At 48.4% G+C, this 14,367-nt stretch overlaps 1 protein-coding gene across 2 annotated transcripts; it reads left to right on the top strand.

Annotated features, from left to right (window-relative positions):
* The first annotated feature begins 305 nt into the window (after positions 1-305).
* On the top strand, positions 306-13,957 carry LOC146340991 (vomeronasal type-2 receptor 26-like). Of its 2 annotated transcripts, XM_084808248.1 has the most exons (4): positions 306-440; positions 9,048-9,135; positions 10,253-10,483; positions 12,954-13,957. In XM_084808248.1, exons 3-4 carry the CDS (start codon positions 10,459-10,461, stop codon positions 13,796-13,798), a joined length of 870 nt encoding a protein of 289 aa, XP_084664374.1. In that variant the 5' UTR covers positions 306-440; positions 9,048-9,135; positions 10,253-10,458; the 3' UTR covers positions 13,799-13,957. The 2 variants fall into 2 exon arrangements, with proteins under 2 accessions (XP_084664374.1, XP_084664375.1); XM_084808249.1 differs by lacking the exons at positions 306-440; positions 9,048-9,135 and having other exon boundaries at positions 10,130-10,483; positions 12,954-13,952.
* The last annotated feature ends 410 nt before the right edge of the window (positions 13,958-14,367 follow it).

Genomic DNA, 14,367 nt, shown 5'->3' with positions numbered 1-14,367 from the left:
GCAGCTTGCTTCGCGGTGGGGGGGAGGCACTTCGCTGCTCCCCCTGAAGTTCAGGCCAGGGGGGGAGGCTTCCCGCCTCGCCCAGCTGAAATTCAGGCGGCGGGGAAGCTTCCCGCCTCGCCCGGCCGGAATTCAGGCCGGGGAGAAGCGCCCCGTTTCCCTGGCTGCAAACTTCAAAAGAAAAGTAAAAAAAAAAAAAAAAGCCCCTGTGATAGGCTACGTAACGATTTACGTAGCCTATCACGGCTAGATCTGCAAAGTCAGCCGTGATAGGCTACGTTAATCGTCACGTAGCCTACCACAGGGGCGTTTTTCTTTTTTACTTTTCTTGTAATGGCAGCGGTGGCAGCTGGTCGAAAGACCGGCTGCTGCCCCCGCCCCTGACGAAGACCTGCCGAACCGCCGCCAGGACCCGCCGCTGGGAGGGACATTCGTGAAAGGTAAGTCCCATCCCAGGGGGGGGCGGGGGGGCGGAGAATTTCTCCCCGAACAACCTTCGGAGGACCGAATGTGTTGGCACTCGGCCCCCCGAAGTTTCAGGGAGAAATTCTCCCCCATCCCTAGTACAGTTTACATGTATGTGATATGCACCTCCAAGTAAAACAAAGCATACTTCATAGAATCATAGAATCACAGAATCATAGGGTTGCAAGGGGCCTACAAAGCCATTGAGTCCAACCCCCTGCTCAATGTAGGGATGGATGGAAGTCCCTTACCTGTCCTCGAAACTTGCTTCGCGGTGGGGGGGAGGCGCTTCGCTTCTCCCCCCGAAGTTCATGCGAGGGGGGGGAGGCACCCCGCCTCGCCCGGCCGAAATTCAGGCGGGGCGGGAGGCGCCCCATCCCTCGCCGGTGAAATTCAGGCCGGGTAGAAGCGCCCCGTCTACCCGGCTGCAAAAAAAAAACACCCCACCCCCATGATAGGCTACGTTATAGCGTTGCCCTTATTTTCGCCGTAGTCTACATAAATCTTTACGTAGACCACAGCGACCAAATAAGGAACGCAAATGGCGGCTCCCTATGAGGGCTGCCATTTGCGTACGCGCTTTTTTTTTTTTTTTCAAAGTCACCCGTGATAGGCTACGTGTCGATTACCGTAGCCTATTACGGCTGACTTTGGAGATCTAGCCGTGATAGGCTATGTTAATCGTTACATAGCCTATCACGTTTTTTTTTTTTTTTTACTGCACTTGTAATGGTGGCGGCGGCAGCCGGTCGAAAGACCGGCTGCCGCCCCCGCCCCTGACGAACACCCGACAAACCGCCGCCGGGACCTGCCGCTGGGAGGGACATTCGTGAAAGGTAAATCCCATCCCGGGGGGGGGGCCGGGGGGGCGGAGAATTTCATCGCCGATTTCGGGGGTCCGAATGCGTTGGCACTCGGCCCCCCAAAGTTTCGGGGAGAAATTCTCCCCCATCCCTAGCTCAATGCAGGAATCCAAGTCAGAGCAACCCTCACAGATGGCTGTTCAGCCTCGTCTTGAATGCATTCATTCATAACATCAGGGATGCTGACTGACCATCTCCCTATGAGGGAAGCTTACAGCAGCTGTTCTTGTTTGGCTGGGATTCTGGGGAGGCATTCTTGTTGTGGTTAACAGTAAGCAAACACAGAGATCATTGTGTACAATGATCTAGATTTAAAAAAATGTATCTGTGGACTTGAACCAAGGAATTGTTACCTTATTTTTAGAAAGAACTTTATATACAAACAGAACAGATCAAAACAAAACACAGAAACAATTGCAACATTGGGCTGGCTGGCTGCAGGCCTCAGCTCGTAGGAGGATGCCTTTCCTGCTCCAGGGCCTCCACCCTTCTTTGAAGGTCGTCACCTGTGTGTAGAAAGAGAAGAATAAAGCACAATGGTAATATGCATCTTGTAGGCAGAGTTGTTAGCTCAGCTCAGGTGCCATTCTGTAGCACTACTTACAGGTCCTCCTGAGCATCCGGACATCTCTCATCAGACGCATCAGGATCACAAGAGGAGGGGCTTCATCTGTGGAAGAAGGGTGGCCTTCCTCCACAGATGCTGCTCCTCTCGCTGCTGGCTCTTCCTCCTCCTCCTCCTCCTCTTCCTCCTCCTTCTCTTCCTCTTCCTCTTCCTCCTCCTCTCTCCTCTCCCTCTCTGCGACCCTCAGTGCCTCCTACACCAGCAAGGCACGATGCGCAGCTGTGGGATGTCACAGTAACAGAATGAATGCATTTATATATGTGGCGAGTGAACAAAACCACAGTCATTCATTGATCTGTCTATCACCATCCCCACTACCATAAGAACCACTGATTCTGTCCTCCCACCACAAGGTCTAATGATGAGGGGATAATTAGGGAGGCAGATTATACAGTACTGACAGTTTTGGTGTGGTGGGGACGGTTGGACTTCTGTAAACTTGCACAGGATTGCACTTCTAGTCACCCCATTTTTACATTTGCAATGCCATGGTATCTGTTTATTCTATTGATGCATTGCATAAATGCCACCTTTTTTCCTAGTGCAAGGAACCCAAGGCGGCTCACATTAGCCTCTTCCCCTCCATTAACGCTGACAACAACAACACTGAGGTAGGCTGGGGCTTTCTGACTGTGCCAAAGTCACCCAGCGAGCTTCCACGGCTGAGTGGACTATACCCAGATCTCCAAGCTCTCCGATGAACACTTGCTCATGAGTTGACTTGAGTGCCAATGTCTTGGTAGAAAGGTGGGGTGGGTGGGGTGCAAAAATTCAGCAATCACTACATGAAGAAGGAAGACACACCGAGAGGCTGGCCCTGTTGCTGGCTGCTGGGCTGGTGCCAGTCCCCCTGTGTGCGCTGCAGAGACGGCAGCAGCAGCATTTCCCTGGAAATGGACAGCGTGTCAGTGTGTAATATGTATCCAGGCCCGCATAATCCTATGCATGTGGTTGTACAGGAAAAAACAATGCAGTTCCCAGCATCCCTTCAACCAGCCAAAGTGGCTGGAAGATGATGGGACCTTTTTCTGTCCATGTTCAGCAAGCATAGGATTGCAGGCTAAATGTCAGGATTTGTTTGTTTCTGCATGAGACCACAAAGAGATAGCTTCATTTTTGGTACACATCCTTGTCTTTATATTTAGTTGAACTTGATGATGGGATGGGATAACTATAACTTACCAGGCATATACCTCTGCAAAAATGGGGGCCGGCCTGCTTTGACCCACACTCTGTGGATGAGCCAGTAGTAGGCGGGGGGGGGGGGGGTTGGACAGCGGTGCCCTCTGCTCGGCAGCAGCAATCCCCTCTCTGATGAAGGACTGCCTGAGTTCCTTCCATTTTGACCTCAATTGCCCAACTGTGTGATGGTGGCCTGCTCGCTCCATCCTCCTCTTTATCTGGGCTCAATAAAGTTCATTGCGGCAGGAGGAGCTGCCAAACAGCACTGCCACCGCCTCGCTGCGCTTAATGTTGATGAGGAGGGCCTTGGTCTCCTCATGGTCCCACCTCCTGCCACGCACTGGTATAGCCATTTTGCACCCAAACACACACACACCAAGACAGCCACGCACACAACCACCACTTAACTACTCGTGCTGAGTCTGACCGAACACAGGTAAGAGCCCACTATCGAGCCCACTCTGTGGCAGAGAGGGTGGCAAAGAGATAGTTCTTTTCCACCAGCATTGCATCTTCTCAGTGTCATCCAGTGGAGCTTTTCCGAGTGGTTTGCAGCCTGTTACATTCTGGGCCAGGGAGAGAGATGGTGGAACCCTTGGTAGCACGCTGTGACGAGTTTGCATGGCACTTTGAGGATAAAGTCGCTCAGACTCATCATGAATTGGACACCACCATTAATGCAGTTCCATTGGTAGATTTGTTCAGAGCACCATCTGGTCCAGTTTTATTGGATGAGTTTCAGTTACTGAGGCCTGAGGATGCGGACAAGGTGCTTGGCCAAGTCCGATCGACCACTTGTATGCTTGACCCTTGCCCTTCATGGCTTATTAAATCAAACAAGGAGGGGTTGTCCGGCTGGGTCCAGGAGGTTGTATATTACTCCTTGAGAGAGGGAGTGGTGCCTGCTGCTTTAAAAGAGGCAGTAATTAGACCACTCCTGAAAAAGCCTAACCTGGACCCAGAGGATGTTAACAATTATAGGCCAGTGGCCAACATCCCCTTCCTGGGCAAGGTGCTTGAGCGGGTGGTTGTAGGACAGCTCCAGGCACTGTTGAATGAAACGGATTATCTAGATCCATTTCAGTCGGGCTTCAGGCCTGGTTTTGGAATGGAAACTGCCTTGGTCGCCCTGTGGGATGACCTCTGCCGGGAGAGGGACAGGGGGAGAGCGACCCTGTTGATTCTCCTGGACCTCTCAGCGGCTTTCGATACCATTGACCATGGTATCCTTCTGGATAGGTTGTCTGGGTTGGGAGTAGGAGGCGCTGCACTACAGTGGTTCCGCTCCTACTTGGATGGCCAATTCCAGAAGGTGGTGCTGGGGGATTACTTCTCTGTGCCATGGGAATTGTGCCATGGGGTTCCACAGGGCTCTATTTTATCCCACATGCTGTTTAACATCTACATGAAACCGCTGGGGGAGGTTATCCGGAAGTGTGGGCTGAGGTGCCATCAATATGCAGATGACACCCAGCTCTACCTCTCTTTTACATCAAAACCAGGTGAGGCAGTGACTGTTCTGAATCAGTGCCTGGGCATGGTAATGGACTGGATGAGGGCTAATAAACTGAAACTCAATCCAGACAAGACGGAGGTACTGTCAGTGGGTGGTTCGTCTGCCCGGCTAGGTGATATTCAACCTGTTCTGGAGGGGGTTGCACTCCCCCTGAAGGATCAGGTTCGTAGTTTGGGGGTGCTCTTGGATCCAGAACTGTGACTTGAGGCACAGGTGAACTCAGTGGCACAGAGCACTTTTTATCAGCTTAGGCTGGTATACCAACTACGCCCTTATCTGGACAGAGATAGCCTAGCTACAGTTATCCATGCTCTGATAACTTCTCGTCTGAATTACTGCAATGCATTATACGTGGGGCTGCCTTTGAAAACGGTCCGGAAACTTCTGCTGGTCCAAAATAGGGCAGCAAGATTGTTAACAGGTACTGGCCTGCGAGCTCATATTACATCAGTACTTCTCCAGCTGCACTGGCTGCCAGTCCATTTCCGGGCCCGATTCAAAGTGCTGGTGTTAACATTCAAAGCCCTTAACGGCTTGGGGCCAGGTTACCTGAAGGATCGCCTCCTCCCATATGTGTCTGCCCGGACCTTAAGATCATCATTAGCAGCCCTTCTCCGTGAGCCCCTGCCAAAGGAAGTGAGGCAGGTGGCTACTAGGAGGAGGGCTTTTTCTGTTGTGGCACCCCGGCTCTGGAATGAGCTCCCTAGTGAGGTTCGCCTGGCGCCTACATTGTATTCCTTTCGGCGCCAGGTGAAGACCTTTTTATTTTCCCAGGCATTTTAGCATTTTAGCTTTCTAAATTTTTATCTTTGCTGTTTTAAATCTGTTTTTTAAACTCCTGCACTGCTGCTAGGTTTTATTGTGGTTGTATTGTTATATTGTGGTTTTAATGTTCTGTATATTTTAAATTGCTTTATTGTGTGTTGTTTGGATTTAATTTTTGTGAACCGCCCAGAGAGCTTCGGCTATTGGGCGGTATAGAAATAAATAAATAAATAAATAAATAAAAATAAATTAACTACACACACACAGAGACCAAACCAGACAAAAACACCACAATGCACAACTACACACACACACACACAGACCAGTCAAAAGCACAACAATGAACAAACAACAGGAAATCCAATAATAAGCAAGCACCACCACTAATTCTGGCTGGGGGGGAGGTGCCCCGTCCCTCCGGTCGTGAAACCTCTTCTCCTGCCAGGATGTAAATGGCGGCGGCCGTAGCCACCGCTGTTTGCGTCCCTGCAGTCAGCCGTGATAGGCTACTTAAATGTAGCTGACTTTGGGGAAAAAAAAAGTGCATATGCCCATGGGCCCCGCAATTTGCGTTCCTTATTTGGGCATTTACATTTACGTAGACATTTACGTAGACTACGGCGAAAATAAGGGCAACGCAAATATTGTTCCAAATAAGGAATGCAAATGGTGGCGCCCATGGGTGCCGCCATTTGCACATGTGCTTTCCCCCCCAATAGCGTAGCGTATAAATACCACCCCATGGGGGCTGCACCGTCCCCATGTAAAGAACACCTATGTCATGTTTGAGACACTTTTGCTCATTCCAGATGCAGAACACTGTGACCCATGCGAAGAAGATCAACATCCAAACAGCAACCAAGACCACTGTTTCCCCAGGAAGACCTACTTCCTTTCCTATCAGGAGACACTGGGGTTCATTTTAGCTTCTCTGGCTCTTTTCCTCTCTCTGACTACATCTGTAGTGTTGGCTACCTTCGTTCTACACCATGACACGCCCATCGTCAAAGCCAACAACCGAGACCTCACCTATGTCCTCCTTCTTTCTCTCCTGCTCTGTTTCTTCAGCTGCTTTCTGTTCATCGGTCGCCCCACGAAGGGCACATGTCTTCTATGTCAAACTTCATTTGCCATCATCTCTCCATTGCCATTTCTTCTGTACTTACAAAAACTGTCACAGTGGTTCTGGCCTTCATGGCCACCAAACCAGAAAACATGGCCAGAAAACTCTTGGGGGACAACTAACAAACTCCATTGTCTTGGTCTGTCCCCTCACCCAAGCTATTATCTGTGCTTTCTGGCTGGTGACCTCTCCCCCATTCCCAGTCTTGGTCATAGGGATGGCGGAGAATTTCTCCCCGAAACTTCGGGGGGCCGAGCGCCAACGTGTTCGGCCCCCCGAACAAGTTTCGGGGAGAAATCCTCTGCACCCCCCCGCACCCCCCGGGACGGGACTTACCTTCCCTGAATGTCCCTCCCGGCGGCTGGTCCGGCTGGCGGTTCGGCGGGTGTTCGAGCGGGGCAGGAGCGGCAGCCGGTCTTTCTACCGGCTGCTGCCCCCGCCATTGCAATGAAAGAAAAAAAAAAATGTCCCCTGATAGGCTACGTGACGATTCACGTAGCCTATCACGGCTAGATTTGCAAAGTCAGCCGTGATAGGCTACGTGAATCGTCACGTAGCCTATCACGGGTGACTTTAAAATTTTTTTTTAAAAAGCGCGTACGCGAATGGCGGCCCCCATAGGGAGCCGCCATTCGCGTTCCTTATTTGGTCGCTGTAGTCTACGTAAATGTTTACGTAGACTACGGTGAAAATAAGGGCAACGCAAATAGCTATTTGCGTTGCCCTTATTTTCGCCATAGTCTACGTAAACATTTACGTAGACTACAGCAACTAAATAAGGAACGCGAATGGCGGCTCCCTATGGGGGCCGCCATTCGCGTACGCGCTTTTTTAAAAAAAATTTTTAAAGTCACCCGTGATAGGCTACGTGACGATTCACGTAGCCTATCACGGCTGACTTTCCAGATCTAGCCGTGATAGGCTACGTGAATCGTCACGTAGCCTATCAGGGGACGTTGTTTTTTGTTTTTTTTTACTTTTGTGTTCGCGGCCGGGTGAGGCGGGAAGCCTCCTCCCCGGCCTGAATTTCGGCCGGGCGAGGCGGGAAGCCTCCCCCCGGCCTGAATTTCGGCCAGGCAAGGCGGGAAGCCTCCCCCCCTGGCCTGAACTTCACAGGGGGAGCAGCGAAGCGCTCCCCCCCACCGCGAACAAGCTGCGAGAAAAGGTAAGTGACTTTCCTCCACCCCTAGTCTTGGACTTTCATTCCCTGGCTGGAGAAATCATCGTCGAATGTAATGAAGGCTCAGTCACTATGTTTTACACAGTCCTGGGTTACATGAGTTTTCTGGCTGTCATCAGCTTCATGGTGGCTTTCCCGGCCAGAAAAATGCCTGACACCTTCAACGAAGCCAAGTAGGGATGTCAGAGAATTCCACCACAGATCTCAGGGAATCCGAATACCAGCGCATTCGGCCCCCCAAAATTGGTGGCAGAACGGTCTGCTCCCCCGCCCCCCCTGGGATGAGACTTACCTGGGCCGGATCTTCCTGGAGGCGGCGGCTCCTGCGGCGGCTCCATCAGTGGTTTGGCGGCAGCGGCGGCTGGCCTTCTGACTGGCTGCCATCGCCGCCATTTCCAGTTAAAAAACAACAACAACAAAAAGACGTGATAGGCTACGTAAAGATTTATGTAGCCTATCATGGCTAGATTTTAAAAAACCACCGTGATAGGCTATGTAAATCTTTATGTAGCCTATCACGGCTGACTTAAAAACAAACAAAAAACCCCGCGTGTACGGAAATGGTGGTGGCCATGGCCGCCGCCATTTGCTTTCCTTATTTTGGCACATCTTAGTCTACGTAAACATATACGTAGACTAAGACGGCCAAAATAAGGGGAACGCAAATAGCGTAGACGCTACGCTATTTACGTTCCCCTTATTTTCGTCTTCTTAGTCTACGTAAATGTTTACATAGACTAAGATGTGCCAAAATGAACAACACAAATGGTGGTGGCCATTGCCGCTACCATTTGTGTATGCGTGTTTTTTTTTTTTTTTAATCAGCCATGATAGGCTACATAAACATTTACGTAGCCTATCACAGCTGACTGTAGGGACGCAAACGTTGGTGGCTACGGCTGCTGCCATTTGCGTCCCTGCTAGCCAGCGGCCGGATGTCCGGCTGCTGGCAGAGCCAGCCGGTGGCTCCACAGAATCCCTGCGGAGCACACCTGGCCAGCCAGGATTCTGGGGGGAGGAACGGAGCGCCTCCCCCCCAGCATCAGCATAATCCGCAGAAAGGTAAGTCACTTTCGTACATCCCTAAAGCCAAGTTTATCACCTTCAGCATGCTGGTGTTTTGCAGTGTTTGGGTCTCCTTTGTGCCAGCCTACTGTTAATTGCCCACTGTTAAAGCGTTTGGAACTTGAGTTCCTTCCAAGAGGAAACATGGTGGGATATAAAAGTAATACTAAATAAAAATGAATAGAATAAATTGTGTTCCTGTTTCAGTACTTCTGCAAACCTGTTTCCTTCCAGAATGTTCATCCTTCTCTCTTGTTTCTCAGGAGCCCTGTTGTGGCTTGGTTGTTGTTGGCACTTGCCACGTGAGCTCACTATTAGAAGGAGTGATACTAGCAGCAAGGATACATTATGGTCAGTCATGAAGAGTGTCAGTGACACCCATATTTTCAGAGTTTGAATATAAAATGTATGAATATGCTGTTGTGGAAAAATGGGAAATTAGGTTGAGAGAACAGTGTAATAGATTCCTTCCAAATAAGGGACCTTTTATTAAATATTAGAAAAATAACAATGCACTTCTTTGATATAGGGAGCACGGTTGTGTCTCCTGTTGGATAACGCATCCATAAAATCAGGGTCCCGTAAGGTTAAATGGAAATCAGGCAGGTGGGTTGTTCTAAGCTGTATAAAATTGAGAAGATTTTGCCAACCCTCCTGAAATTTGCAGGTGCCAGAAATAAATGTTTCTTTTACATCACCGGAAAATTTCAGGGAGATTGGTTAAATATTGAGGGGGAAAGGGCAGTTAAAAGAAAAAAGAAGAAAAAACTAAGTCATGCAAAAGTGTTCCTCAAAGCCTTTGTTGGCTCCCTTTGGTGCCCATCATTTGTGAACAAAACTATAGGCTCCTTATTTTAAAGATGGATGTTTTCCTATTCCTTTCTACTGTTGTCGATGGAATTGATTTTTAAAAATGCAATTTCCTTATTTTAAAAATATTTTTTATTAGCATAATGCAATTCTGTGGGTGTCTCATCACTTGGACCTCGGAATGTGTGGGTGTGGTGGGCAGGGGAATCACTGCCGTGTGGAGGAGAAGCCCAACCAGCAGCATATTCTAAGTGATGCGTTTCTGGGACCTCTGTGTGTGTGTGAACGTGGTCAAGCGGCACAGATGTTAAAAGGAAAAGGGTTACAACAAAAATTACAAAGCACTCTCCAGAGGTCATATTTTTGCCAGAGATGCATCTAAGTAAGTGATATAAGGCAATATTAAAATACCCATATTTTGGACAACAATTTACTGCCTCAGGCTCTAGCTGTCAAATTGGAGCTGAACGTAACCCAGCAGCCTCTGATCAGTGACAGTGATGGAGGAGGGGAAGATCAGCCTGCGTTCGGTTCATTGTGTGAGAGAGAGCTGGTTAGAAAACAAGATGGCGCCATGAGTAGCAGCATTCTTTCTGGGTGCTGCCAGTTGTTTTAACTCATAAATTAATTTTGACATTTTTATCACCTCTTTTGACAGCTTAGTCAACAGTTTCATCACCTCACTTGACTCTCAAATTATGGAGTTTGTATTGGAAAAGTTACACTTGGGGTTTACTTAGAGGTCTCCCACCCCGCTTATAGTTGGATCCAGGACTGCTGCTTGGGTGATCCCTCAACCATTTGGAAAAGGAATGTGCTCTTGTGTTTCCTCACAACAGAACTGAGAAGAGAAGAGAACCTCATATGAATAAATGGATGACATTACTCAGTAAGTCTACAGACCATTTCAAGGGAACCTATTAGGGATGTCAGAGAATTTCACCACGAATCTCAGGGAGGCCGAATGCCAGTGCATTCGGCCCGCCGAAATCGGTGGCGAAATGGTCTGCCCCCCCGACCCACCCCGGGATGGGACTTACCTTGGGCGAATCTCCCTGGCGGCGGCAGCTGCGGCGGAGGTTCGGCAGTGGTTCGACGGTGGCGGCTGCGGCGGCTGCAGCAGCCGGTCTTCTGACCGGCTGCCACCACTGCCATTTCCAAGATTTTTTTAAAAAAAACATGTGATAGGCTATGTAAAGATTTACGTAGCCTATCACGGCTAGATTTTTAAAAAATACCGTGATAGGCTACGTAAATCTTTACGTAGCCTATCACAGCTGAGTTAAAAACAACAACAACACGCGTACGCAAATGGCAGCGCCCATGGGCACTGCCATTTGCATTCCTTATTTTGGCAAGTCTAGTCTACATAAACATTTACGTAAGCTATGGTGAAAATAAGGGGAATACAAATAGCTTAGCGTCTACGCTATTTGTGTTCCCCTTATTTTCGCCATAGTCTATGTAAATGTCTATGAAGCTCCCCGTCTACCCGGCCGCGAACTTCAAAAGAAAAAAAAAACAAAAAAACCCGCCCCTGTGATAGGCTACGTAACAATTAACGTAGCCTATCACGGCTAGATCTGCAAAGTCAGCTGTGATAGGCTACGTTAATCGTCACGTAGACTATCACGGGTGACTTTGGGAAAAAAAAAAAGCGCGTACGCAAATGGCAGCCCCCATAGGGAGCCGCCATTCGCATTCCTTATTTGACCCCTGTAGTCTACGTAAATCTTTACGTAGACTACAGGGACCAAATAAGGAATGCGAATGGCGGCTCCCTATGGGGGCCTCCATTAGCCGTACGCGCTTTTTTTTTTTAAGTCACCCGTGATAGGCTACGTGACGATTAACGTAGCCTATCATGGCTGACTTTGCAAATCTAGCCATGATAGGCTACGTTAATCATTATGTAGCCTATCACAGGGGCGTTTTTTTTTTTTTTTACTTTGCTTCTAATGGCGGCGGCGGCAGCCGGTCAAAAAACCGGCTGCCGCCTGCGCCCCTGACGAAGACCTGCCAAACTGCCGCCGGGACCCGCCGCTGGGAGGGACATTCGTGAAAGGTAAGTCCCATCCTGGGGGGGGGGGCGGGGGGCAGGGGGGCGGAGAAGTTCTCCCCAAACAACCTTCGGAGGACTGAATGCGTTGGCGCTCGGCCCCCCAAAGTTTCGGGGAGAAATTCTCCCCCATCCCTAGGCCAGATGGTAAATACAGCAAGACGTTTAATAAGGAGACAAGCTCACAGGACAGGATGATATCCAAGAAATCTTCTAAGATCACTTTGAATTCTGTCCCTGTCTTCCAGGTCATTACCTATCCGGCCCAATTTTCTGTCGTCTGCAAATTTGATCAGCATTCCCTGCACCTCCTTCTCCAAGTCATTAATGACAATGTTGAAGAACACTGGGCTCAGGATTGAGCCCTGTGGTACCCCGCTCGTTATGTCTCCCCAGATCTCCCCAGAAAATCCCATTGAGAAGCACTCCTTGAGTCTGATTCTGTACCCAGCTGTGGATCCACCTGAGAGTTCTTTCATCTAGCTCGCTTTGAGCTAGTTTGCTCTTTAGGATATCATGCAGCACTTTGTCGAAAGCTTTACTGAAGTCAAGGTATATGATGTCCACAGCATTCCCACAGTCCACAAAGGAGGTAACTTGATCAAAAAATGAGATCAGAGTTGTCTGGCAGGATTTGCTCTCGACACATCCATGTTGGCTTCAAGTAATCACTGTTTTCAAGTAGTCATTGTTTTCAAGGTGCTTACAGCTGGATTGTTTTATCAACTGCTTCTGAATTTTCGCAGGGATTGATATGGGGCTGACTGGTCTGTAGTTCCCATGATGTTGGATACTGAAAATGTTTGAATTCATGCATGCAGAACCTCCTGTATTTAGTGATGTTATGCTGATACCTTTGGAGTAAAAAGACAAAAAAAGACAAATCTTGTCTGAGATGTTTTTTAAGAAATAGAGTCTGGTATCACCCATCTGGAGAATGAGGGATTAAGCTTGCTCTAAGATGGTTTTGAGAGCGTTCTCTATATGTATGGCTCATCAGGTAACACAGCATTGCCTTCATGCTGGTAACATATATTGAGAGAACGTCTGAACCAGGGCATATGCCACAGGGCCGCGGGTGGGAGATGGGGGTGGGATCATATGAGGAGAAAAAGTAGCATTTTGTACCTTTTCTGTTTCTGGTGTTCTGATGGCCAAAGCTTAAACAGGAAATGATCAAAGTTTTAAAGTAAGGTAGAGAATGGCTATTTCTATCCCTGTCTTTGAGGGCTGAACAAGGCTCCACATAATGAACATCGTGTCATGATTGTGATATTTCAATCATTGTTGCTCATTCCAGATGCAGCTCGCTGTGCCCCATGCCCAAAAGGTCAACACCCAAACAAGAACCAAGACCAGTGTATCTCCAAGAAGATCCACTTCCTTTCCTATGAAGAGACACTGGGGCAAATTTTAGCTTCTCTAGCTCTTTTCCTCTCCTTGATCACGTCTCTAGTACTGGCAACCTTCATTCAACACCGTAACACACCAATCGTCAAAGCCAACAACCGAGAGCTCACTTATGTCCTCCTCATCTCCCTCCTGCTCCGCTTCCTCCGCTCCTTCCTGTTCATTGGCCAGCCCACAAAGCTCACCTGTCTTCTGCGACAAAGTGTTTTCAGCATCATCTTCTCTGTTGTGATTTCTTCCATTTTGGCAAAAACTGTCACAGTAGTTCTGGCCTTCATGGCCACCAAGCCAGGAAACATGGCCAGAAAACTCTTGGGGAGACAACTACCAAACTCCATTGTCCTGGTCTGTCCCCTCATCCAAGCTGTGATCTGCATTTTCTGGCTGATGACCTCTCCACCATTCCTAAACTTCAACTTCCATTCCCTGCCTGGAGAGATCATTGTGGAATGCAGTGAAGGCTCAGTCACCATGTTTTACATTGTCTTGGGTTACATGGGTTTCCTGTCTCTTGTCAGCTTCATGGTGGCTTTCCTAGCAAGGAAACTGCCTGACAGCTTCAATGAAGCCAAGTTTATCACCTTCAGCATGCTGGTGTTTTGCACTGTTTGGGCCTCCTTTGTGCCCACCTACCTGAGTACCAAGGGGAAGTCCATGGTGGCTGTGGAGATCTTCTCCATCTTGGCCTCTGGGGCTGGTCTCTGGGGCCCAGTCTCAATTATAAAGATCACCTAAGAAGGAGAGGAGCCTGTGATTACAGTACATTGCTTACAAAAATCCCTGCTAATTCCTTTTCCAGTCCATCAATCACAATTCAGCTTGCTATTTGTTCTTATGGGATTTATTGTGATCCCCATTTGTTTTATTTTAAAATAAAACCTCCTTGTTCACTTCTGTATTGCTGTATATTTTTATACTGACTCAGGGGAATGGTGTTTTGTTTGTTAGCTTAAAGTTATGGAAGGCTTTAATATTTTTTATACATACATACATACATACATAGTTTATTGCTTTTTAGCCAACCAGGCCATCTGCATGGAGAACAGGCAGAATTTCCCATACCATCCAGAGGGAAAACCAGGATGCAAATTGTTAATAAATAGCTAATAAAAACAAATTACAAACAATATTAAACTCCTAAAACTACATTTGCCGGCATGTTGCTACCATATTTACAGATTTTGTTCTTTTATAACAGTTAATCTCTTTCATCTCTGCAGGGCTCGGCTGACAAACTTAGCAGTCCTATATGATATATAATGATCTGTTCCAGCTAATTATAATCAGGTTATGCTTACGCTGGA

This window comes from Heloderma suspectum, chromosome 6 (genome assembly GCF_057233095.1).
Source record: "Heloderma suspectum isolate Gila_16-S chromosome 6, 16-S_ref, whole genome shotgun sequence".
Classification (NCBI taxonomy): Eukaryota; Metazoa; Chordata; class Lepidosauria; order Squamata; family Helodermatidae; genus Heloderma; species Heloderma suspectum.
This window is presented reverse-complemented; position numbering and strand designations above follow the sequence as displayed.

Coding starts and splice junctions, on each gene's coding strand:
- LOC146340991 (XM_084808248.1), top strand. CDS start 10,459: ATGAATAAATGGATGACATTACTCA. Junction 10,484..12,953: donor TAAATGGATGACATTACTCA/GTAAGTCTACAG, acceptor TGCTCATTCCAG/ATGCAGCTCGCTGTGCCCCA.